General features: G+C 39.3%; 3 protein-coding genes across 4 annotated transcripts; 1 reads left to right on the forward strand and 2 right to left on the reverse strand.

Moving 5' to 3' along the window:
- The first annotated feature begins 4,078 nt into the window (after nucleotides 1-4,078).
- LOC131429385 (uncharacterized) lies at nucleotides 4,079-12,056 on the forward strand. Its single transcript, XM_058593463.1, has 3 exons — nucleotides 4,079-5,007; nucleotides 7,032-11,103; nucleotides 12,018-12,056. The coding sequence occupies exons 1-3, from the start codon at nucleotides 4,079-4,081 to the stop codon at nucleotides 12,054-12,056; spliced, it is 5,040 nt and encodes a 1,679-aa protein (XP_058449446.1).
- A 4,299-nt stretch (nucleotides 12,057-16,355) lies between these two features.
- Nucleotides 16,356-19,602, reverse strand: LOC131432065 (protein HIRA homolog). Its single transcript, XM_058598114.1, has 5 exons — nucleotides 19,392-19,602; nucleotides 17,358-19,339; nucleotides 17,181-17,295; nucleotides 16,876-17,125; nucleotides 16,356-16,819 (listed from the first exon to the last, which is right to left on the reverse strand). The coding sequence occupies exons 1-5, from the start codon at nucleotides 19,426-19,428 to the stop codon at nucleotides 16,465-16,467; spliced, it is 2,739 nt and encodes a 912-aa protein (XP_058454097.1). The 5' UTR covers nucleotides 19,429-19,602; the 3' UTR covers nucleotides 16,356-16,464.
- Nucleotides 19,603-21,684: 2,082 nt separating this feature from the next.
- On the reverse strand, nucleotides 21,685-25,279 carry LOC131432066 (V-type proton ATPase subunit H). 2 transcript variants are annotated; one of them, XM_058598117.1, is made up of 7 exons: nucleotides 25,061-25,279; nucleotides 24,379-24,866; nucleotides 23,810-24,058; nucleotides 23,215-23,349; nucleotides 22,377-22,939; nucleotides 22,184-22,297; nucleotides 21,685-22,125 (listed from the first exon to the last, which is right to left on the reverse strand). In XM_058598117.1, exons 1-7 carry the CDS (start codon nucleotides 25,107-25,109, stop codon nucleotides 22,047-22,049), a joined length of 1,677 nt encoding a protein of 558 aa, XP_058454100.1. In that variant the 5' UTR covers nucleotides 25,110-25,279; the 3' UTR covers nucleotides 21,685-22,046. The 2 variants fall into 2 exon arrangements, with proteins under 2 accessions (XP_058454100.1, XP_058454099.1); XM_058598116.1 differs by lacking the exon at nucleotides 23,810-24,058 and having other exon boundaries at nucleotides 25,061-25,277.
- Nucleotides 25,280-26,908: the final 1,629 nt, after the last annotated feature.

The raw sequence follows: 26,908 nt of genomic DNA on the forward strand, positions 1-26,908 counted from the left end.
TTTAACATTAACACAACCTTGAGACAACCGTGAGGCTTTCACGGTCCTAGGGATTGTATGTATCCTTACTCAATGAAGAAGGATGCACATCAATGGTGCCATGGGTGATGCCTGACATAAAAACGTGCTTAATCCACCTAGCAGTGAGATGATACCTTTTTTTATCAATCCGCATGTGTTTTTTGCATGAATATTCTTCGGTGTTTCAGTTTTCATGACATTATTCTAATGTCCATCGATTCAAGTGGCAATTTGAGATTATAATCACTCATTACTCTGTAATGTCGAAACAGCAAATCGGATCGAATTTGAATCTAAAAGTGTAACAATCGATTAAACATTCCATGATATGTCGAAATAATTTCCACTTTAGAGTTTAGGGTAATTTAAGGTACTACCAGAGCCGGTATTCAAGAACCAGCATAACCCAAACCCAATCGTATGGCCATATGACGATTAAATTGCAATATTTTTGAGTCCAACTTTGAATCTTTTCGGGATTGTTATCTTCTATATCGCCTTGAATTTTTAAAATTCATCATCCTACAATTCCAGAATCGGAAGTCAGAATTGGATAAAATTGGATTTATTTTAATTTGAACTTTTGTTTCTGAAATTCGATTTGGCTTTTTTTAGAAAACGATTGAGCTTTGAGAATCGATTCGATACTGGAACCGGAATTCAAAATTCGGTGTAGCCGAAGTCAGACAAATTTATCTGAATAGCTATGTAGTTCACATTTGATTTAAAATGTTTAAAAATCAGTGCAAACATCTTTGAGGAATCGTAGCGCAAATTAAATTTTTGAATACCTTCCGAATCGAAAACTGAGTACAACCAAAAATGAAATAAGTTTTTTTGGTTATCGACTATACAAATCTGCTAACCCGATAAATCTGATTAATTTATTTGAAATAGACATTTTTATACTAATCACCATGTATCTCTCTAAACCGGAAGTTGGATTTAAATGAAAAGCAAGATGTTTTATAGAATCTTAAAACTTTTCATTTGAATCTTAGATGATTCTTAGATTTCATTTAAATCTTAGATCGGTTCAGCCATCTACAAGTAAAATGAGTTACGCAGTTTTCATTTCGTTTCACATATCATCCTGTAGTTCCGGAACCAGAGGTCGGAACCAAACATAATTCAGGAGTCTTGTTTGGGAGTATACGATTTTTCATATGAATCTGAGTTTGTAGAACACGGTTGAGTCATCTCCGAAAAAAATTGAGTGAAATTATTGGTCACACACGGATTTGCTGAGCTTGAGCTTGAGCTTGAGCGACCACCCCTGGTTGCTACTCCGTTACTGATCGGGATTAGCTGAAATTGTACAGGGAATTTCTAGATGATCCGACCTGGGACTGGTACCTTCAATGTACATCTTCTGGTAATCCCGGAATTCAGTGATCAGTACCGGTGCCGGCCAGGCCCGAACGTAGATCGTCTAAGGAATGGGAAGGGATGTTAGTCCAACACTTGTTGTTACTAGAGGCCGTATATACTACTGCGCACTCCACAAGTGTCACGGGAGAAGGATATTTGTTAGTAAAAATTTCAGTATTGGTATTATTCGCGCGCGACTCAGTATGTTCCGGTTTCAAGATGTTCGGATGCACCACTAAACTTATTGACTTCCCGAGTGAACGTTTCAACAATATCCTATATTGAAGTCCCGGCAAGTCTTGATTCACAGCTCTTGTTCAAGTAAACTGAAGAAAAATTTGCAATACTATCGCGTAAAGAATAAAAACTTCCCCATTTTTATAACTGAAATTACGTGATACAAAATAAACGAGTGAATAGGATTTAGACAAAATAGTTGATTCATTGCATTGACATATTCTAAACAGTTGTTATAAAATCATTTTAAATCACCAAATAAAGGTCAACCGATTTCACGTGCGTCTTTATTTATTATTTATTATTATTATTTCCGCTTTATTATTTTAATTACTTATTAAAATTATTAATTGGTTATATTGGTTGATCTGGGCAGCCGGCTACCGAGAAAAATATTAATTTATTGTTTGAAATATTAATATCAAGTGTTTTTTACTACGTGTTCAATATATCGATATATGTTATCTCTGTTATTAACTTTGTAATATCAAAGGATTTGCGCAATAGTTATAGATTATTTATTTATTTACCATTCAATTTATAATCCTGACAGACAATCAATAACATGGAAGAAGAAAACATTCCAAATAAAACTTTTTTTCGAAGTTAGACGGAAATTGATAGGTTGAATGAAGAGATAATTTAGTAAAATAGAATTTAGTAAAATAAAAAGTAGTAAATCAGAAGTGAAACATTGAAAATATCTGATAACTAAAAGGAACAAGAAATTCCTGCAGTTGTCGCCTTTTACGACATGGAAGCAGGAACCCAGTGGATCTATTCTTGTTTCATTTTTTTCCGCCGGATTCCACACGGCATCTAGGCTGGTGGACCACAGCCCCTTGGTCACACACGGATTTGCTGATCTCGACGAACTGATTCGAATGGTATATGGCTGTTATTTTCTTCCAGCATTTATTTCTTTAAGTCGTTTAAATCAATATAATTATGGAATTGCTTTCAACTCGAAAATTCGTCTGGTTTACATATGTCATATTCGAACGATTATGTTGCCAAAAACGAACCGTGCTAAAATCGGTCCGAGGCAAAATATCATGTTGTACACAGTTTTTTGGGTACTTAAAACCAAATGTATGTAACAGTATAAAAAATCGTGTTTTATGTTGTTCCCAAGCATTTCTTTGCCAGACAGCGCTCAAAACTTCTACTGCTGGAATAGGGAGAAAAGTCGTTTACACAAAAATTTCGATATCTCCATTAAAAATGGACGGATTTTAACAATCTATGGCTTGTTGGATAGGTATTATCGTGCGGAATCTAAGTCTGAAAACATATTCTGTTTTCAAGGTCAATTGTGACAGATACTGCCAAAAAACTGAAAATTTTGACATAAAACTTCGTATAACTCAAAAAGTAAACATCCGATCTCAAAACCATTCAATAGCGTTTTGGGTGACTGGGAGACCTTTCATTTGCGACTAGTTTGATCAAAATCGGTCCAGCCATTTCTGAGATCTCGACCTCTTAGTTGACAACACACATACAGACACACACATACACACACACACACATTTGCTCAGTTCGTCGAGCTGAATCGATTGGTATATGTCATTCGGCCCTCCGGGCCTCGGAAAATTTTTCGAAAGTTTGAGCGAATTCTATACCTATTTTTTATATATATAAAAAAAGGTAAAAAGCAAGAATATACAGAAGGAGAACAATAAAATATGATGACCGAATCATGTTCTCTCTATTGCCGCTTATGGCGTGGACAACACCGTCCAACACTTGCAACACTAGTAGTTTAGTTGCATGTTAAATTTAGCTCTCTCTTAGATTACATTGTAGAATGCTTGCATTTGCACATAGTGATAGGACCAATACACAATCCCTGGTCTACCGAAGTGTTCAGTTGGCCAACATAGACATTGATGACACGTGTAATTGCATTTCGGTAGACCCCTTGGCTTAAGAACTAGAACTCAAGTGAGAGAGAAGAGAGAAGCTGGACTTCATAACTCAGTTAGAAATATACGCTTGTATCGAAAGCACGTTTTATTATTTGACTCTTGGAATCACCATTAAACCACCTGAAACTTAATTCCTCTGAGCTAAATTAGCGAACATTTTGATCCATACGAACCGGATAGAAACATTTGATATGTTTATTGTTGGTTTATGGTGATATTCTGACAAAAAGTGATGCCTTTTGTTTCGCGATTTTCACATTCTGAAAAAAATCCGCCATTTTGCAAACGACGCGTCCTATAACATAGTGTGTGCGCGAACCTATGTGATCGTGTTCGAACACGATATACGAATCGAAAAGTGAACCCACGATTTTCCTATGAGTGGAGACGAAAAAACTCCAATAGTGACGCGTAAAAAATCCCCGAAGAAACTTATAGACTGTTTAAGTGGGGAATCTATGAACGATTCAGTGAAAGTGCAAAAACAAAAACAAAGTGACAAAAAGGCAAAAAAAGCCATGGCTAAGCGTTTGGAGAAAGTGATCGATCGCCAAGACCTGGCGAAAGAGAAGCTGTTACGGATTCATACGAATATGCAGAGAACGGATAAAAACATTTATTGGTTAAATCTACAGTTGGAGAATCTCCGACGGACCAACGATGAGCTGGAAAAATGTTATTTGGAGATTTGCGAAATTGTTCCCAGAGACGATCGAGATGAGTTTAAACAGAATCGATTTGAAACTGAGGAACTCTACGATGAACTGTACGTGAGTATTCAATTGGAGATTGCAAAGTTTAATGCGGAAGAAGCGGAAAAAGAGCATCAAAAATTGAACATGTTAGCATGTACAGGCAACCCTGTCGCCCCGCAGCCGGTAGTGATGAACAATTCGACACCTCATCTGCAAGTACCCCTTCCAACCTTTGACGGTAATCTGGGAAACTGGTACTCTTACAAGTGCATGTTTCAGACTATAATGAACAGGTACCCTAACGAATCTCCGGCTATCAAGCTCTACCACCTGAAGAATTCGCTTGTCGGAACTGCTGCCTGTAAAATCAATCAAGAAGTCATTAACAATAATGATTACGCAGGTGCGTGGAAGATGTTGGAGGATGCGTACGAAGATGAACGATTAATCATCGATACGCACATTGACGCATTGTTAAGTTTACAAAGGATGACGACTGAAAGCGGCGAAGAACTTCGTAAATTAATCGATACCTGTACCAAGCATGTTGACGCTCTCAAAAACCGTAAGTTTGAAGTAAGAGGATTAGCCGAGATGATTTTAATGAATGTGGTTGCTAAACGTCTGGATAAAGAAACACGGAAACAGTGGGAGTCGCAGCTATCCCAGGAGGAGCTGCCCTCATACATTGAAATGATGGATTACCTGCGCGAACGAACCCGCATTCTACAGAAGATGACTGGACCATCAATGTTAACTTCCCTCTCTGAGCAGCCTAGATAGCCGTGTAGTGTCGGTAGCGGTTTCCCAACTGCTAAGAATAACGCTACGGTCCACCTGTACCGGTGGTATAAGTCCACCAAACAGGTAAGCCGTGTGGCATCCGGCGGAATTATTTTTTACCAAGAATTGATCCACTGGTTTCCTATTCCATGTCGTAAAAGGCCACATAAATAGGAACTCCTAAGTCAAGGTGTATTTCCGTGCCGATGGCTGAATGGCTGCAGGAGGTTAAACATTGCAGTCGTGAACGGAATATCTTGGGTTTTTCCCGGGAAAAGAGAGGCTTTTGGAAAATCATGGGGACTCAAACCCAGATATATTCATTGGATCTACACAACTATCGTTAGACCAATTTTAGCATATGGATGTCTTGTATGGTGGCAGAAAGGAGAAGTCGCGACAGTTCAGTCAAAGCTAAATCATCTCCAAAGGATGGTCCTAATGGCGATGACAGGAGCATTCACGACAACTCCTACTGCTGCTCTAGAGGCGCTACTGTGCATTAAACCACTACATGTGTTCCTAAAACAAGAAGCATTATCTTGTGCATACCGTCTTAGGGTTACAGGGCTTTGGAACAGTAACCCATTAGAATATGCTACCAGTCACACTCGCTTGTGGTCCCAAATGGTTCCGTGGGATGAGTATTTACTCGCTCCTAGTGATCTAACTCTCACATGCAGTTTTCCTTTTAAAACATTCAATGTGAGCTATCCTCTTCGTTAGGAATGATTGTCTGGTTGTCTGGAACGACAACTTGATGAACACATAGTTTGTTTTACGGACGGTTCTCTGTTGAATGGTCGTGCTGGTGCTGGTATCTACTGTCGTGAAATAGGCTGGAGCAGTCTCATTCACTTGGTAGATACTGTACTGTGTTCCAAGCAGAAATCTACGCAATTCTGTGTGGAGTACAATCGGCACTTCAGCAGAGGATCTGTGGTAAACGTATTTATTTTTGTTCCGACAGTCAGGCAGCCTTAAAAGCACTCAGTTCGAATGACTCACGGTCGAATCTAGTGATCGCATGTCGAACTCAAATTAAAGACCTCAGCATTTCAAATGCTGTTTACTTCTTATGGGTACCCGGCCATTCTGGTATTACTGGAAATGAATGGGCTGATGAGTTGGCTAGAGCTGGTGCAACGAATGATTTCGTTGGTCCTGAACCAGCTTTACCACTTTCAACTAGTTGGATAAAGCACAAGATACGTTCTTGGGCTGCATCCAAACATGCCAGCTACTGGCGCAGCTTGCAAACTGGCGCTCAGACAAAGCATTTCAACGTGCTGAGTATTATTCGTGTGATTTGTGTGAATGCGATTATGGTACTTCATATCATCTGATATGTAACTGTCCCGCATTGAGGCAGCTACGTATCCGGGTTTTTGGTTCTCCATACATGGTTGAGTCTGTGTATGCGGAGCTAAAATTGAAGGATATTCTCTCGTTTCTCACCCAATGTGGTAAGGAGCTATAGTCAGAAGGGTTCATCGTTCTTCCTGGAGTGAATGAATCCCTTCTGTATTAACCTTAAATAGGGTTTGGCAGATTGTTTGGCATCCTCTGGGGGGTACCGAATTTACTTCTGCTCGTACATACTGCGAGTCGTTCTGCATTCTTCCGGGAGTGCAGAATGATGTCGCTTTTGTAAGATCTCTAAATCCTCTCGGGGGTTGGAGGTTTTATTAACAGCAGACTGTTCGGGACCTCGTAGAGGTTCAGAATTTCCTTCTGCTTCCACTAAATGTGATCCTCAGCAGATTGTTCAGCATCCCTTAGGGGTGCAGAATTTACTTTTGCTTTTATGTGTTTTTGTGTCGTCAATTTTTCCCATCCTCCTAGTCCAACCCTTACCATTTCCTTTCAATCCTTCCCTCTTATATATCGGGAAAATGATGCTAAAAACAAATTGATGGCAAGGCACAAATCTCCAAATATCAAGGGGAACGTGCCATTTGAGCCAATTTGTTCTGATTCCTGATTCCTGAAGAGGATTAGCCGAGATGATTTTAGTGAATGTGGTTGCTAAACGTCTGGATAAAGAAACACGGAAACAGTGGGAGTCGCAGCTATCCCAGGAGGAGCTGCCCTCATACATTGAAATGATGGATTACCTGCGCGAACGAACCCGCATTCTACAGAAGATGACTGGTTATGCAGAACAAAGGCCATCCAGCGCTCTGAAACCGAGAACCAAATCAGAACAGAAGATCCAGCCAGCAAGAAACTTCGTACAGACAAAAGAATCTTGTTACTGTTGTAATGGAGACCATCTCATTTACAAGTGTGGTCAATTTAAGGAACTAAACGTAAGTAGTCGATATGCCAAGGTGAAACAGGCCGGACTATGTTTCAATTGCTTGCGTCATGGGCATCGTACATTGGATTGTAATTCTGACAAGACCTGTAAGAGCTGCAAGCGAAAGCATCATAGTCTCCTTCATGAAGAAAAGCCTGTACCTGTGAACCAATCCGACAACCAGCCTACTGAACAAACTCCGAAGTCTGATGATCGTCAAGAAGCAGCTGCGCAATCTGGATCAGTAAATTGTGCAACGTCGCTGATGGTGACACAACAAGTGTTGCTGTCCACTGCAGAAGTACTTGTTACAGGAGCTGGAAATATTAGCTTTCCGTGTCGCGTATTATTGGATTCAGGTTCGGATTCGAATTTAATCTCTGAGCCGTTTGCGAAACGATTGAAGCTCACCCTAGTAAAAATCAACATGCCGATCAGCGGATTGAATAACACTGAAACTCAAGCTAAGTATAAAATTTCCACGAAAATAAGTTCACGAGTCAATTCTTTTAGCGCTATTCTGGAGTTCTTGGTTGTACCAACCATCACAAACCTACCAACGGCCAAAGTAGATATTCGATCCTGGTCGCTACCCGCTAGTCTTGCTCTGGCGGACCCGTCTTTTTATGTTCCCAAAGAAATCCAAATGATCATTGGCGCTGAACTATTTTTCGATCTCGTAAAAAATGGACGCATGAAATTAGCAGCTGGAAGTCCTATGCTGGTTGAAACCAACCTGGGATGGATTGTCAGTGGTCCCGTAAAGGGTCAGTGGTCCAGTCGTAAAGGAGGTGTTTGTCAACTAAACTTGTGCGAAGAGCAGATAAACCACACACTTGCAAGATTTTGGGAATTGGAAACTGTCCAAGAAGCATCCCCATTTACACCTGAAGAACAAGCCATCGAAAATCACTTTGTAGAAACTCATTCTCGTGACGACATTGGTCGATATACTGTACGATTGCCGTTCAACAAAAACAAGGGTCAACTTGGTGACTCGTTGGAAACTGCTCGAAGTCGATTCAATCGACTATTGCGATCGTTTGTAGATACGAACAAACAGATTCGCTATACTGAATTCATGACAGAATACCAGACTCTAGGACACATGGTTGAGGTTTTCGATAATCCTAAAGATGGTTACTTTCTCCCGCATCACGCGGTGTATAAGGAGTCCAGTTCAACTACCAAAATACGTGTAGTATTCGATGCTTCGGCGAAGACCACATCCGGTCTCTCGTTGAATGATACATTGGCTGTTGGGCCAACTGTACAGAAAGATCTGATTACGATTCTATTGAGATTCTGTTGCTTTCCGGTTGTTTTGACTGCAGACGTACCAAAAATGTACCGTCAGGTACAGGTTCACAAGGACGACCGAAAATTCCAACGAATCCTGTGGCTAAATTCGAAAAACGAAATTGGAACATATGAATTAACGACCGTTACTTACGGTTGTGCTAGTGCACCATACCTGGCAACGCGCACGCTTATTCAGTTAGCCAGAGACGAAGCAATGGAACTTCCACTTGCTGCAAAAGTGGTCGAAGAGAATAGTTACATCGACGATTTCCTCACTGGAGGTAGTACCGACGAAGAAGTAATCGAAATTTACCGACAGCTGACAGAGCTGCTACGACGTGGTAGGTTTGGAGTACACAAATTCTGCTCCAACAGCGAATCAGTTTTGAAGATAATACCAGTTGAGTTGCAAGAAAAACAAGCTAATTTCAAGGATGCGGATATCAACAATGCGATAAAAACACTGGGGCTCATCTGGAATCCACACGATGACTATTTTTGTTTCAACGTAAAACCTCTTGATGGAAAAGTGCCGACCAAATCGAGTGTACTATCTGCTATTGGTCGCCTCTTCGATCCATGCGGCTATCTCGGTCCTGTTATCACAACGGCGAAAATGCTAATGCAAGATTTATGGCGACTGAAGCTTAATTGGGACGATATTCTGCCTGACGAACAAATGAATTTATGGTTGGCCTTCTGCAAACAACTTCCGTTGGTCAACGAATTGAAGAAAAAACGATGCGTTGTCAATGGTAACGCAACTGAAGTAGAGCTACATGGATTTGCAGATGCGTCTCTGCGCGCATACGGGGCTGTCTTGTACACAAGGTGCATCTCCCCTAATGGAACAATTGATGTGCAGCTGGTGTGCAGTAAATCTCGCGTTGCTCCGTTGAAGCCGGTGACGATTCCACGTTTGGAATTGTGTGGGGCACTTCTTCTCGCACGACTGGTTAATAAAACTGTTGCAGCAATGAAAATTCCGTTCAAGAATGTGACACTGCATCTCGACTCGCAAGTGGTTTTGTGCTGGTTGAGAAAATCACCGCTTGCTCTTAATCAGTTTGTTTCAAACCGTGTTGTCGAATCCATCGAACTAACACAAAACTATCGTTGGCAGTACGTACGATCTGAGCACAACCCAGCCGACTTGATCTCACGTGGCGTGCTTCCAGAAGACCTTTTGATGACGAAGCAGTGGTGGGAACCATCCGTTCTTTTGCGACAACAGTTTCTAGAATACGACGAAGGTGAAATCCAGCTGAACGATGATGAAATTCCTGAATTAAAACTAGCGACGGTTGTGGCTACTGTGCAACGAAAGCTTTCGATTGAATTGACAAGATTAAGTAATTTTAGACGACTGCAGAGATCATGGGTGTACGTGTTGCGCTTCATCATGAACACCCGCACTAAAACCCGTGACACATCGGAGTTCAAGGCACACGAAATGACTGATGCACTTCATGCTATCGTTCTGTTGATTCAACGAGACGAATTTCGAGAATTATTTCACACTTTGGAAAACAACGGTAAAAGGCAGAACAGATTCAGTGGGTTAGCTCCATTTATTGGCACTGACGGTCTGATGAGAGTCGGTGGTCGGCTCAAATACTCTTCCATTCCATACGACGGAAAACACCAGATTTTGCTTCCCGAGAAACATCATGTAACACGTATACTCATCCAACAACTACACGAAGATAATCTTCACGTCGGACAGCGAGGATTGCTGTCGATTGTTAGAGAAAGATTTTGGCCTGTAAACGTGAAAATGTTAATCAAAAGATTAATTTCGAAATGCTATGTATGCTGTCGAAACAATCCTCAACCAATAAATCAATTCATGGGCAACTTGCCGGATTATAGAATCACTCCTTCAGCCGTGTTTGCCAACACGGGAGTCGACTATGCCGGTCCAATATATTTAAAGGAAATGGGAAGGAAGACAACGTTGTATAAAGCATACATTTGTGTGTTTATTTGTATGGCCACCAAGGCTATTCATTTTGAAGTGGTATCGAATCTCACGACAGGAAATTTTATTGCAGCACTGCAAAGATTCGTAAGTCGACGAGGATATGCTGCTAATTTGTACTCCGATAATGGCACTACGTTTATTGGAGCCAATCACGAACTTGCTGCCATGCGCAAACTATTTGAAGATCAAACACACCGGAGCAAATTGAACGACTTCTGCACTGCAAAGGGAATCCAGTGGCACTTCATACCTCCTCGTAGTCCACATTTCGGTGGCGTCTGGGAAGCAGGCGTCAAATCAGCGAAGCACCATCTGAAACGTGTTGTTGGTGAAACCAAATTAACATTTGAGGAAATGACCACTTTCTTGGCGCAATGTGAAGCCGTATTGAACAGCAGACCGCTGATTCCAGTTTCCAGTGATCCGAACGACTATCAGGCGTTGACTCCATCACATTTTCTTATTCAAAGAACAGCAGTAAGTATTCCTGAACCGTCATACGAAGGGCTGAAGGTTGGGCGGCTTGATCGTTGGCAACATATTCAGCTTATGAAGGAGCATTTCTGGAAGCGATGGTCCGCTGAATATTTGCATCATCTTCAATCCAGATCTAAGTGGCACAAAAACATCATTAAAGTTGAACTCGGTGCAATGGTAGTACTCAAGGCAGGCTTCCCAAATGTACCGCCGCGCGACATTATTATTGAGGATGTCATGCTACTCTTTCCATGACAGCCTTGTGATAGGTTTCATCACGACAGCCCTTAGACAAATAGTTCTGTACAGCCAACGTTGCCGTCATTCACTTCGTTCGACAGTTCATTCCATCTCAAGACATTTTGTCGTGGTCCACGACAGCCGAAGAAGCATGAAGTTCTCGCTATTGCAACAGTTAACTTCGGGTATCAGTCACTGCGTTGTTTCTGTCGAGAGCAAAATATTACTCTCCCTTGACCAGGTCTGCGACAGTAGCCGGTGCGGTCGAATATATTTCTCTAGGTTTGATATGACGATTCGAGGCAACATGGGGGTTTTTAGTTTTGCCTTTGGTGATTGCTTTGCGCAGCGGTTGATCATTGCGCATAGCAATCACCGTTGTTAGGGCATTGATAACAATATAATTGATAATTAATAATATACGAAACTACTAATACGAAACGGATTGAAGAAAGGACTTTGGTTTTAATGAAAGTTAATTTTTATATTTTGGTCGATCTTCTATGAATCGATCGATCGATTAATTAAAAAGCAATGTATTTCAATAGCTGAGACAGTTCGGCGTGCTCCTTTCAGGCAGTTTGCGGTCGGTTTGTGGGCTGTAACATTCATAGTGTATGCGCGCACTGATGTGCGTGGAGCATTATTTTCATCCTCTTTATCTCTTCCTTCAGGGTAGTAAAGACGCGATCGTTCCTTATACGAGTGTATAAGCCAATTGAATCAGATTTTAGATTTATATGTTAACGGTAAATAAATGTTGGTAGCGAAAGATATATTCAAATCAAAGATTCCATATTCGATACTCGTTAGTGTTAGCTTTGCAGTCGACTTGTAAGTCTACGGGACTTTTGCATGGCCAGTGCTGCAATACTACGGACACTAAGAATCCTTTCAAGTCAGGACTGAAACATACAAAACCTGGCTCGTTAAGTTCGTTATACATTGAACCACCAATCGAATAAAAACCTTGAGTGTAAATTTTGGAGTCGGAATTTGCAAGGCAAAAATCATTTAGAAACATCTTATTTTCAGGTACCGTACAACAAAGCTTTGAATGCAAAAACTGAATGGAAAATTCCGGTTCTTCCAAAAAATATGTTTCCAAGCGTGGAATGCAGCATGGTTGCCCGTAACAGATTCGAATGTTTATTTTGTTTTATTTAGAAAAAAAAAGTTTTAATTCCCCAAGTTATGTAATAATGTCTTTCTTGAGTAATGTGGTCTCAAGCTTTCCAGACATATCAAGTTCTCTTCTATATATGAATAGTATAGTGTTTCTATTACCCTGGGATATATTCCAAAATACATATCGGGTACTGTACGGTTACTTATATGATATAAGGTTGTGCTGATAATCTGCTGAATCATTTTCTTCCTGTTATGCATAGAATTATCTTATTTCCAGAAACAGCATATTAACTATAACATTATTTTGGTCATAGCTACCAGAAGTTCGCGACTTTTACACACGTTGAAACTGTCACTTTACATTGTAAAATTTGAATCTCGGTTAAAGCGTATCTTTCATCAAGTAGAAGCTTGTATTCAGTATATTTTGAATTCTTTAACTTAATGTCGTTGTTTGCCACAAAACTTGCTATAAAAGTAACTGAGGCCCAAATTTATATCTACAGTTAAAAGGACAATTTCATGTAAACTTCTAGAAGTATCTCAATCATTTCCTCTATGTGCTTTTACGCTCAATCCAATTTTGGAAATGTAGATGTTGCAATCACGAGCCGCACGCAGAAGAAGATGCGGTGCATTGAAATTTCAAACAGCACATCCAGTTTATATGCGCTTGCTACAATTCTCGTACACATTTTTGGTTTTCTGTTTGAGTAGGCTCTCACGGAAAAGGAAAGTTGTTCGTGAATAGCAAAGCGAACTATTGAATTTAATTCGGATCCGACTTCCGCAGTTACAAGTCTAATAATGTCGAAAATTTTCTAAAGTCGAATTGGCTTAGTAGCTTGTGTCTGCATTTAAAAAAAAATCAAACGTTTGGAACTATAAATATTGTAACTAAATAGTGAAACATTCTGAGAGCCGAGTTCATTGCACATATTAAACAGTTTTCTTTCTGAAAAGAAATTATGTACTGAAAAATGTAGGTGTAAATCCCCGGTGAACAATTAAGTTTGAAACCGGGAATAAATAAAAGATATAATAAAAATTATAATAATAATAATCATAATAATAATAATAATAATAATAATAATAATAATAATAATAATAATAATAATAATAATAATAATAATAATAAGAATAATAATAATAATAATAATAATAATAATAATAACAATAATAATAATAATAATAATAATAATAATAATAATAATAATAATAATAATAATAATAATAATAATAATAATAATAATAATAATAATAATAATAATAATAATAATAATAATAATAATAATAATAATAATAATAATAATAATACTAATAATACTAATAATATTAATAATAATAATAATAATAATAATAATAATAATAATAATAATAATAATAATAATAATAATATTGTAGCAGTCATTTCCGGCCCTAAGAAACTCATTGTTTTAGTTATCCTAGGAGAAACAGAAGTATATGACACGAATTTGGCTTTCATTTATTTAAAATTCAAAAATTAAATTTTTAAATTCCCAGTTTTGGTACTGATCATCTCTTAATTTCGAAACAAGAAGTTGGATATGGATGAAACTAAATGGAAGGCTTTTAATTAAATGATTTGCGATTTGAAAATTTCTTCTGAACTTTTCTTCACATAAACAACCATCTGTTGAACTACTTTTTATCTGAGGGCTCCCCCAATCAACTTCATGGTTGCGGACCCTGTATTTGTGTAGATGGTATTAAAAGATCTACCACCTCAACGAAAAAGAGCTCAATTACAAGGTCCGGGGAGTACATAGAAACTTGCAATGAGAGCAAAGGGAAAGTCAATTTCAGCCGCAATGAAGCTATATTAATAGGCACTGAATTCCATATAACAAAATTATAAACTTATTTTTCTAGTTTTGTGATATTTATGAAAACAAAAGAGGTTTATTGAAGATCGGTTTTCAAAGGTAGTAACAAATTAAGAACTCAACGTTTTTATATTCTCATTCCTTCAACTGCTGCAAAACCTATGTGAATGTTAAATGAACAACTAAATTTAAGCTATTTTAAATAAATTTAAGCTATTAGTTGATTGATTCCTATGTGAAAAAGAACAATTGAGAATACTAAATTTGTAACAAAGTTTGGGGTAAACCAAAAAATTTGATGCTTTTGGGATAAATGATGGTTTCATCATATATTTCTTTTTAAAACACTTTTATCGAAAATCTGAAAGCACATGTTCACATATAAACATAAAAGTTGCTCATTCAATTTTATGGTCGAAAACTATTCAAAGTGCACCAAACATCTTATTTGGGTTAAGAGTATCATATTCTATAGTTTCAACGAAATCGGTGAGGCACGGGTACCAAAGTGTGCCGACAATTGGTGGAGTAACGTTAAATACACTAAATAATTGAATAGTTGTGAAAAGTAGCTACGATTCGATCCAAAAATCAAACGTCATTATTCAGGATAAGGGTGAATAAGACATTTTCGGAGTATTATTAATGAATGGAAGTGTATCTGTTTCTTTAGGAATAAGAAGGAAGCACTAAGGATGAATATTTTAGAAATTCATATATATGAGCCGTTACACAAAACTCAGTGCTTATCTTTTAATGTAGTTATTAAAATTCATTGCCCTCGCCGACAGTATATATAAATCTAAAACAATTTCTTTATTTCACAATGGTAATGTGTAATGAAACCCTAATGTTTCCTGCAAAGGTAATCCCAACAACGCAATCGTATGTACTAGTCCCGTTTCATTGAGGCAATCGAAATAGTGCGAGCGCACTATGAACCACAGCACGTCTCCAGAAACAGCCGGTTTATTGCTTCAAGAGAAATTGATGAGACAGCCGGCCGCGACAGCCCTTCGTAACAGTAATTCCCTAAAAATCAAAGGATGTCTTCGATTTTCAAAGGATGTCGCCGTAACAGTTCATGCGAATGAGCTAACATAAAGAAACAGGATACAAACAGCCCGTTCTGTTTGACTACTCTCCGGATAGAATACTCTCATCAATCTGGCGAGTACAAACTGTCTCAGTGACAGCATTCATTTAGGCATGCGAGCGCTGTTGCCATTACAGTTCGGCGTATGCTTCACACATATTGTAGACTGAGCTTTCGACTTTGCGCTCAGACAGTTCATGCTATCTCGTGGCGGATGTCATTGAAGAGCAGTACTGCTGGGAAGCCTGACTCAAGGAGGACAATATGCCGCCACACCAATGGCGACTGGGACGCATCGTAGCAACGCATCCAGGAGCAGATGGTATAGTTCGAGTTGTAACCATCAAAACAGCTACTGGAGATTTCCGGCGAGCGGTGACAAAGATCTGCTTGCTTCCTTCAGTTGATCCGGTGGACTCAACGGGGGCAGAATGATGACACGTGTAATTGCATTTCGGTAGACCCCTTGGCTTAAGAACTAGAACTCAAGTGAGAGAGAAGAGAGAAGGTTGACTTCATAACTCAGTTAGAAATATACGCTTGTATCGAAAGCACGTTTTATTATTTGACTCTTGGAATCACCATTAAACCACCTGAAACTTAATTCCTCTGAGCTAAATTAGCGAACAGACATTCACATGAAAAAAACCGGATAATATCGTAGAATTGACGGCAATCCCGACCAGCAACGAAATAGAAACCAGGGGTGGTTCAAACCAATTTATCCTCACCATTTTTTCATTCATTAAACGAGAAACGAAGAGAAAAGTCAGTTTTAAAGTGACAATGATACAGAATATAAAATGTTTATCAGAAGCAAACGAATACAACCCTTTAAGAAAAACCCAAACTGAGCCTTAAAAACACTAAATTCTTTTTTTTTTCGCTTTATACATCACGGTGGACTAGGCGCGTTTCGGACAGTTCCAGAACCGTAAAAACATCTTCTTCGTAGATCTTTTAACGTTGAACAACGTCGTTTTAGAGAAGCATTTCATGCTTCCCCGGATGGAAGCAACACAATTCAATCACAAACATAGAACGGTACTAACTAGCGGTATCCTTACTTGTGTCATCCGGTTTTCGCATTTTTATCTGGTCCGTGTAGTCCATGTAGAGCCGTTGCCAACTAGGTTGCGTTTTCAACTGGCCAAGAATTTCCTGTGCAATGTCATACTTTGGAATACCAAGAATAGATGCCTCCATGTCTATCTCAAACGAAGTTCCTAGCAGGTCGTCCAGCACTTGGCGAATTTTTTCCTCTGTTCCATGCTGAGCTAGTTGAAAACCTAGCATCAGATACCAGTGTCTCATCTCCGTCGGTGAATTTATCGTCTCCGCTATTTTTATTTGATTCTCGACAAATGCCAGCATTGCTGGATTCTGCCAGCTGGTATTCGGCCTACAAAAGATAAACGATGAAACCAATTTACAGGTAACTTCTTCGTTTCGACTTACGCCTCCAGAAAACTTCTCGGATTTATTGCTGGGAAGTTGGAAAACGACTGGACCGCAGTCAATGGGAAGGATTTTATATTACGCACTGTAGGAATAACTTTGCTGCCGAACAGTCCATGTCGCATAACTGGGTCCGGAGAATTTGTGATTACCCAACTCTCCAGCTTTTTGCTATAAGAGAATGATGACCCATTGGCCAGGATAATGAAAGGGACCCCATTGTCGGAGATGTGTAGTAAAGTAGCATAACCTGGAAATATAGAATCAAATGACGCTGAGTAACACGGTAACACGTAGATACTCACTATTGCCCATGATATCTTTGCAGCTACCATTGAGGAATACACTTTGATCGTCTAAATCCCACACTCGCATGGTGCAGTTCTCAGTGATAACGGCACCTAGTCTGCAATCGGAACTCTGTCGAAAAATATAATTTCATTTAAATTATCATCTCAAACACAGTAAATTTCATAGCTTACAAAAGCACATTGAACAACCGGACTCGTTAAGCTTATTATCGGCAGTACCGGTGCTCCAGTATGTATGTTCACGTAGCGGATGCTTCCATCCATACTGCAGAATACGACATACTTCTTTGCCACAGCGTAGTTGACGACAGGTGAACCTATTACAGATTCCCAAATTTGTTTATCCTTGCGCGGAACCGTAATAAGATTGCCCACAACCCGGCATAGCATACCGTAACCAGTTTTGATGGAACCGTTAGTAACCGTTATCCGATAATCACCCATAGCCTTGATTATAGTACCCTGGAGAGGCGTAGCTTTGCCAGAAACTACCGGCTGCTGTTGACTAGTGTCGGCATCGGATCCCTTGCCTGGACTGGTAGGAGTTTTCATATTCGCAAAAGCCTGTGTTCGAAGCGGAGGTTCTATCGGCTTGCGTTTTTTCAATCGTATATCCAACTTACCGGTTTGGTCAATTAAACTTTCTACACTAGCTGCTGCTGTTTCGCCTTTCGAACTACTTTGTGAAGTCGTTGGTTCTGGTGGTTTTTCTATGGTAATAATGCTGCTCTTGTTTGCACTGCTGCTGGAAAACTGCCCACTCGTGCTAGCAGTGACTTCTGTCTCATCGGACAATGGGATAAACATCGGTGTGATTCTTCGTTTTCCGTCGGCAGTTTTTGTTTCAATTTGTTTTAAAATTGGCCTTTGCGCTTCTTGACTTACAGATGAGGAAACAGAAACAGCACTTTCTTTGGGTGTTTCCTTATTGGTGGCAGTTTTCTCCACTTGAGATTGTTGTTGAAGAGGAACCAACGATGGTACAGTCAACTTTTGCGTAACGTTCAGTAAATCCGCATTTTCAATTATCATATCTTTACCCGATGGAGCATTAAGACCTAAAGTTATATCTTCTCCATACATTCGCTGGTAGAGACTATTTTTGTCCTCTTCAGAGAGAGGTTTCCCCAATTCTTCTTCACTGAATTGGAGACATGCCACATGTCCGTCGCCACTGCAAGCTAATAAAATATAGCCATTATGACTCCAGCTGAGATCTAGAATGGAGTCTTGAAAGAGATCGTGAATCACCACCAGAGGTCTTTGTAAGGCAGTTAGCCAAACAGACAAGCTTTTATCTCGAGCTCCGACAGCCAAACAGCAATACTGCTGAGATTTGTTAGTTTTCGGAGCCGTTCTCTTCAAAATAGAATTGTGAAATCGAACACAAGTGACCGCTTTCCGATGACCTACAAAGTCTTTATCGCATTTCCATCCATCTCGTTCGATTATCTGCGCCGTAGGACCTCCGCCATTCATTGCATGGGCCGACACTAAATATTGGCCATCCGGAGACCATGATAACCGCAGAATGTGCGTTGTTCCTCCACACTCTTCGAATGGTTCTGTGATGGTTTTAAACAGCTTAAAATCTGTCGTTCTCCAAATTTTCAATGTTTTATCATCGCTTTGCGATGCAACAAATTTTCCAACCGGATCCCACGCTACTCCTTTCACGAGCCCTGTATGCCCTTTCAGCACCTGCAATACACTCGGAAACTCCTTGGCATCCCAAATTATCACCGTGTTATCAACACTAGAGCTAGCTATGAATCGGTCCTGTGGAGACCATGCTAAATCCAACACATCTCCGGCATGACCCCGTAGTGTCGAAATACACCGCCAGTGTTCAACTGTTTTTGTTGATCCAAAAGCAATCCCACCACCAGTGGATTTTTTCCATATCATTATAAGTCTATCATCTGCACAGGAAGCTAACATTATTCCGCTGCCGCTCCAACGCACACAGTTTACACATGCTAAATGATTGTCCATCTGACATAATATCCTTGGCAGGTTTGGATTTTTCTCCGCTTCTTCCTTGACAACCGGTGCCAGGTTCCAGATGACAACTCGACCAGAGTCGTTCCCTTGACCGCCGGTTGCGAACTTTTCCCCTCCAGGATGGATGTCGATGGAAAAAATTGATTTCTCTGCAAATCGCCAAAATTAATTGTAAGTTTAACACTCAAACTTGTTTCATACCATCGTGATGAACCCAGCTAGGTTGAAGGATTTTCATGTTGATTAAACTATGTATAACGAAGAATATTGTCCACTCCGTATTTTTCCCTACTGATCATGCATTCCGCTAAATATTAGTTGTTGCTTTAAAGAATGATAAAATATATATTTTCGTTTAAAACGAGAAAATACCGGCCGATAACTAGATTAGCGCCAACACTAAATAGCAGAAGAAACTTTATACAGTTTGACATTTGAAGTCAGAGGGCCAGCGCCACTGCAAAAAAAAATGTTACGTACACACTCAACGAATAATAGTTTCAAACAGACTTAATACGTTTACACTGAGCAAAAATAGATTAAACTTTGAAGCGTTCCATTTTCGTTTCAAACTTAAAAATATTTTCACCACAGTTAATAGATATCTGCTGTTTTTTAAAGAAGGCCGAATCTACTATTATTATTTACTATTTTATGAAAAAAAACACAATCGAAAATTAAAATACGAGATAAAATAATAGTTTAACAAAACACAGGCAAGATGAGCCCTTACTTGGCCTTAGCCTGTCACGTTAGTGACACAGTAAAGAAAAAAAACTGCAAGTCCAAAAATTTAAAAAGGCGCAATAATACAGTTAGCGTAGAGTTTCGCGGATGAACCACAGTGCAGACTAACAAGTTTCGTAGCAAATAGTGTTTTTGTACGCTAATAATCGGCTAAGAAGTCTGTTGAAACAGAAAGGTTAAATTCCACAAAATTGATGTAATACCAGGACTCTATATTCAATGACAAGAAAGGTAGGCATGGCAAACAGCGGTCACTTAGAGCAGTTGTTATTCACAGCTTAACACACATGTCAGTACTGCACAGGAATCAATCTGTTTTTTTTTCTGATGCACTATAACTGCAACAGGGGCGCTATCAAGAGCACAGTTTATCATAGCAACGCAACAACTCGCATAACAATTAAGTTGGTCGTTTATTACGTTTGAGAGCTATGGGAATAATTTAGATCAGAAGATGAGTGCCTCATGAATTGTCTGATAGATAGAAACAAAACCGAAAACCCATCAGTGAAATACTGCTCGTCAACTACAAAATGAAAGTCTTTTTTGCATCGAATTGTTATTTTCCATGAACATACCGTTCATTTCGTGAATCACATGCGAAAAAGACAATTTTTTATCGCAGCGATAAAGCCAAGGAAAGCTGACAGCTCACAGCTCTTTTTAAAAGAACCGCAGCTCACCAGCACACTCATTTGCTACCCAGTTCGCCGCATTGTGAAGAGGAGAAAAAGCTACGAGTTGAACGGATCTTCGGCACTTGAAGAGCGAGTTCTAAACGATAAAAAATGTTTGCACCAAGTTTCGTGTTTTCTAACATGCCTGCATCTATCCTTCTTTAATGCCCCGTTTACACTTCTGCTGGCTGCCAGCATGCTGGTGTCAGTGTACTGCCCTCTTAGGAAAAAAACGTTCAACGGTGGTCCTTCGTTGGTCTAATACTTTGGATCATTGGACCACAGTTGAACGTTTTTTCCTAAGAAGGCAGTACACTGACACCAGCATGCTGGCAGCCAGCAGAAGTGTAAACGGGGCATAAAGGATTGAATGAGACATTATCAGTAAGAAATCTTACCTCGCACGGCGCGAGAAAAACGGATCACAAAATTAACCATCAGTTCCATCTAAATGAGCTGATACATCGAATCGATTCATTTTGGTGAGCTGCTCACCAATATGAGCTGTTTCGCACACCTCTAGCTCAAATCCCCGTTGCTAAGTGCGAGGCAGGTGGTGAATGAGATTTTTCGAACAGGGCGTGCCGAATTAGTTTCTACGTTAAAATCGATTAAAACAGCCATTTTTGTCACAGACAGTGTATAAATTTAGAAAAAAGGAGGAATCTTATGTCGTTTTTCATTGAGAACACTCGTGGAGTGTTTTGCTCGATTCGTGCAGTCGGGCAATCAAAACAGGTGCACTGTGTTTCATTGATTTGCACCGCACGAAAAAAAATGCACTTTCGGGGCAAATCGCGAGCAACTATTTTGCATCCGTTTTCTTTTCCGAGCAGCACGCGTGCAAACCAAACTTTACAAAACCGTTTCATTGATTGGCTGCCAGGGCAAAACACTGGCACCGAGCGAGTGGAATCAATGAAAAACGACATAACTGCTGCCAACAACATTTGACCAGAATAATAAGTGTAAGAAAATTTCGTAGGAGTTATAATAATCCAAAGAATCTCATATAGATCTGTTACACGAGGTTATGGTATTTCGGGTTGTAAATGATCACAAAATCAATATTCTAGCATATAGGGTTTCGTAACACGATTGTAATTTATTTCTTAAAATACATTTGCTGCGCACTTCGAATGCTATTTATGACTCGGCATACGACACTATTCTCCAGTTCTAAGTTTACACTATAAATCTTAACAATATTTGATCAATAATACATCATTAATAAAACGCAAATAGTCCAATCAAAACGATCGTAGAATTCTCTCGACGGCCATCTACACAATACATCAATGAAAATCGGGAAACGGACAAGTTGATAGTAGACGGGAATGTTATACCGGTCGATCCACAATTAAATCTTCTTAACTCTTTTATGCTCAGAAAATTAACAAGAATAACAAAGCTATATTATATGAACAACAAATTAAGCCTTTCCGCTGATTGTAGCTCCTGATTGAGGAGCCTTTTCGTTATCTTTCTCCAGTTGTTTGCCAAGATATTCCCTGAAAATAAGCGAATGATTTATTTCCCTGCTAATAGAGAGACAGAAGGTTGTATTACCAGTTATGAACCATTAGCTTTTGAACTGCTAATAATGCTTCGTAGCGAACGTTCGGATCTTCGTGGGCCAGTAACTGCATGACCAATTGTTTTCCTCCCAGTTGCTCAATGACACTATAGAAATGAAATTGATTATTGAGTATGCAACTGAAGTTTTGAAGGATGAAACGAATACGATGCGTAAAATACTTACTGTTTGCCCCTCGGGTAATGACGCACGTATTCACCAATATCGTAGCTTGCAACTGACAGTACCAGGGGATCCTTTGAGGTTTCCAGTAGGTGTACCAAAATGCGTAACAATTCATAGTTTTTCTCATTCAAACGTTGGGCATTTTCACGCCAGAATTTAGCCGACTTATGAACAGGTGACCATTCCAGCCGAGCACTCTTGATTTCCGTTGCGTACTCATCGAACGAACTTAAATCCTGAACCGAGTTTTGCAGCTTCTCGATTAAGAACTCTAGATCTGCAGAAATGTCCTCATCATCGAACCGACGTTGCTCCAAAATCTGCAACTGTTTCATCACCTTGCACTGTACCATCGCAATACAGTGCTCCTTGGCAACCTGTAAATCCTCCGGCTTCTCGATCATGTTGCGAAACACGGCTAGGATGATACGGGTCACCTTTTCCTTGGCGCTATCACTTAAGATGTCAGCCAAAATGGGAATCACGTTGAACTTGTTCATCTTCTCCGCCAATAACGGGTTGAACGTCAGAACCCACAAGCAAAATACCAGCTGGTATTGGACCTGGCAATGATTATTTTTCATGTTACATTTTTATTCATCGCTATTAATTTGTGTTTTCGAAAAACCATTCTGCTTCGTTCTGGACCGACATGTTTTACTTTACTTTTAACTTTTTTTTTTTTTTTTTTTTTTTTTTTTTTTTATTGGTTTATTTAACCCCGGTTTTAACCAATTGGTCATTCGCCGGGGGGATGACTTTTAACTTTTATCAAATCGTTCGTTTGATCCAGAACGTGATCAGAATGACGTTTCTAAAACCCGTTCGAACATTGTACCTGGAAGTTTACGCGCGATGACAGAATACTAATCAACGTACTGATGCCGTCAACAGTGACAAATGCGAATCTGTATTCATCCACACGAAGCATCATCTGCAGACAGCGACCCACCGATTGGATGTATTCGTTGTTCTAGATAGGAAGATAGCATTCGATGAAAATCTGTCTACCATTTTTCCATCCATGATTGAAGAAGCAATTGAAATGAATGTACACCAAGATTATCAGCTCTTTAAATTTATGATATTGTTATTGTTGCCATGAAAAACGTAAATATATTGGTTAGAATCTGGTGATTCTACTTTAAAATGAGTATCATGTTTGAGCATAAGACAAAACGATATTTGAATTTATTTAAAGTTAGTCGGGTCGTTTTCAGTTGTTCAACCGTTGATTTATCAGTAAACAACAACTTGTGGAAATGATTCAGTAACAAGTGTTTCAATGTCAAAACACAAAATGGTATGATTCTTTTTACATCAAACAACAAAATTTATCGTGAACAGGATATTGATGATAGCTAGTAGATAGTCATAACTAGCTGTAGCAAAATGGATTTCAGAACAAGATGAAACGATTTCTGATCGACTACCGTTAGGGAGACATTCAGTGGCTCTCCTTCCACGCGCTGGCGTGGCTCATCGATGGCACTCGATATCTCACGGAACTTTTCGGTTATCTGGTGGTGATGGTGATGATGATGATGATTGTGATGATCACCACCGTTGACTCCCCCGTGATGAGCGTGATGTCCGTGGCCGTAGTGGTGTGCGGCTAGAGCAAGTGCTTCTTCCGCACGTTTCTTTTCTGCAGCTTCAAACTCGATAACCAGCTTTTTTGCCTATCTCAAAGAATATTTTACAAACAGTTTTACAACAATTTCGAGCATTCTTTCAAAATAATAAACTGTTCACAAACACAGCGATCTGTTTCTAAGAATTTAAGCATTTTCGAACAATTCAATCATTAGTTGGTTATAAAAGCAGTGCTACATGCACTTAAACCACTACAAAGCCGGGAACGTCACACTCATTACAGTTTTGTCCTGTTAGAGTGGATTTTTTGTTATTGAAACATTAGTATCACGAAAGAGTATAGCTAGTTTTGTTAGAATAAAACCAGTGCCAATAAACCAGCAAATCTCATAACATTCATACTTACAGCAACTGTTAGCTGATCCTTTAACCACTGCAGATAGAAGTGCAGATCGGATTTTGGCATCAGTTCTTGACCCCAGCACGCAAGCTTCCCGACGACTCGAGATGCCATGTTCACAATAAATCCATCCTGCCGATTTAGAAGATTCAGAAACGGCGCCCAAACGCTTTCCTTATGTCTGTTGGCATAATCATGGAAAATCTGCACTCTGGTACGGTCCTCCTGCAGCAGATCGTCAATCATCACCAGAATGTATTGAATGGTTTGGTCCTTGGAGACGTGAGCTAGCAGATTCAGGAACGTCTTGGCACACTGACTTGGGTTGTCTTGCAAATACTGACTCTGCGACTTCTTATCTTTATCCAAACTACCAACACATGCAAAATCCTCCTGCGATATCATCTGCGACTGCATGTAAGATGACCAGTTTGGCTTATTCTGACGAATATCTCCTGCCTGTTGTTGCAAAACGCTGGTGGCAGCAATCATATCTGCAGACGAAAAGTCACGTGATAAAAAATATTTTGATCGAATTATCATAGGCTGTTTAATTTAACTAAGCATCAATCATATTGTTATTAAGAACATATTCCCTCTGGTACACCAATAATAACCACTACAATTTTATTGATTTTCTAGGAATTCGAGCTCTGAAAAAAGTAATGTTGTTCATATTTACACTTACCAATTTTATCATCCGGAAGGGACGACATTAGATCCTGCACTTCCGACATTGTTCCCACCTTTTAGGATTGTTTGTTCTGGCAAAATTTAGAAAATTTTAGCTTCAATTCAGTTGGTCGGAAAAATAATTTCCGATTTTTCGCAAAAGGAGTTCGCAAAATCAGCTAGATGAAAATTCTGTACTGCGTATACTCAGATGAATGTCATATGACTTGGGGTCAACTTGCTAATAAGTGGCAATGTTTGGTGACGTTATGGTTTGCGTCCCAGTGGTTGATGAAACGTACGATTGATACATACATGCGAGGGGAATGACAGTTTTATGAAATTTTGTTTTATTTTCTTTTTAAGGATCACATTATTGATTGATAAAAACTAGGGTAACAGAGGTAAATTGACAAGCTTTAGGAAGCAGTTGCACAATATCGTGAAATTAATGTATTAATTCAATACAGTATGGTGAAATATCAAATAGAGATCACTAATACAATATGAAACATATTGAGACACAATACTTTTATAGTAGATCGCGGTATTCAAAAGCGCATGCTTGCACCACAGACTAACAGACAGGACACTCAAATTAGATTCTTCAATCATTTTAACGGTCATTTCGAATATTCCTTTATTTGGGACAGTACTCACATGTGTCATGATGGCGCCACGTTACCCTTCCGAAAACATCCTGTCTGTCATCTAGACTGTGTTTATTTTTTTCATTTACCAACAGAGTTGCCATTCATGCAGAATTACCTGTAATGTATTGATTTGTATACGTCCATGCGAATTTCATGCAGGATACAAATTTAATACATATTGCCAAAACTATATACAGAATTATGCCTACTTCTCATCCTCCAACGCAATACAAAATCGAACCCGTTTTGTTACAATATTTACTTGCTTCTGGTCTGCCGCCACTTAATTTTGGGTGAAAACTACCAACACAATAAAAAATCCTGTCTAGATGAACTACGTTGAGTCAAATAAATGGTTACCTTCCAACATCGCGAAAAAGTTAAATATATTATCAACGTAATCCAAAAATTTATTGTGACGATTCATTTTCAAAAATTTTGATGAAATCAAGCATCCCTGCAAGCAGCTGATCGGTGTTGACAAACGAGGGGAAACCAACTAGTAGAAAAACTTTTACGTCACACAAGGGGTGTACCGATAGTAAATAGTTCGCGCAGTACAATATAGGTGGAACTAATGCATCACGAAAAATTATTTTTATAAGAATTTACTCATACTGTCATGTCTGTTAGTCTGTGCTTGCACTACGAAAAGATATTCCGCTGCTTATCTCACTGAATCATTTTAGCCCTTTTTTCCGTGTACTTTTTTCTCGATTGTTTTGTTGTAGCCATCTGAAAACTAAAAGAAAATATATAGTTATGGACGAACCCGAATAACATATGGCACGTATATATAGACGCCAGCAATAAGGCGCCAGTGTTTTCGACACATGGAGATGTCAGCTACTCTGTTACCAATTATCGAAACGCTGACATTGCAGCAGATATTCGGACATCGTGGTTGCATCAGCCAGGAACTATTTGTAATTACATCAACCCTAACTCCCATACCGCATCAACGACTTCGACATGTTCGCACGAACATCCAGATAACACAGGCTAGTCAGTTCTTTTCCACAATTTAGAAAGTTTAGTCCAAAATTAAGTTTAGTAAATGAAATGTAATTATTTTCAAAACCCTTACGATGTTGACAAACACAATTTACCATCAAAGCTAATCAATTCACACCAAGGGGTGAAAACGAGAGTGGCAATATTGAGACATGCACCAATGCATTGTGTTAATGTGTGTTTGGAACACTACTCTA

The sequence above is a fragment of the Malaya genurostris genome, chromosome 2 (genome assembly GCF_030247185.1).
Source record: "Malaya genurostris strain Urasoe2022 chromosome 2, Malgen_1.1, whole genome shotgun sequence".
NCBI lineage: Eukaryota > Metazoa > Arthropoda > Insecta > Diptera > Culicidae > Malaya > Malaya genurostris.

Coding starts and splice junctions, on each gene's coding strand:
- LOC131429385 (XM_058593463.1), top strand. CDS start 4,079: ATGGCTAAGCGTTTGGAGAAAGTGATCGATCGCCAAGACCTGGCGAAA. Junction 5,008..7,031: donor AAGATGACTGGACCATCAAT/GTTAACTTCCCT, acceptor TGATTCCTGAAG/AGGATTAGCCGAGATGATTT. Junction 11,104..12,017: donor TTCTTATTCAAAGAACAGCA/GTAAGTATTCCT, acceptor CTCTTCCTTCAG/GGTAGTAAAGACGCGATCGT.
- LOC131432065 (XM_058598114.1), bottom strand. CDS start 19,428: ATGAAAATCCTTCAACCTAGCTGGGTTCATCACGATG. Junction 19,340..19,391: donor TAGCTGGGTTCATCACGATG/GTATGAAACAAG, acceptor GGCGATTTGCAG/AGAAATCAATTTTTTCCATC. Junction 17,126..17,180: donor CAAAGATATCATGGGCAATA/GTGAGTATCTAC, acceptor CTATATTTCCAG/GTTATGCTACTTTACTACAC.
- LOC131432066 (XM_058598117.1), bottom strand. CDS start 25,109: ATGTCGGAAGTGCAGGATCTAATGTCGTCCCTTCCGGATGATAAAATT. Junction 23,350..23,809: donor CACTGAATGTCTCCCTAACG/GTAGTCGATCAG, acceptor CTTCCTATCTAG/AACAACGAATACATCCAATC. Junction 22,126..22,183: donor AAGCTAATGGTTCATAACTG/GTAATACAACCT, acceptor GCTTATTTTCAG/GGAATATCTTGGCAAACAAC.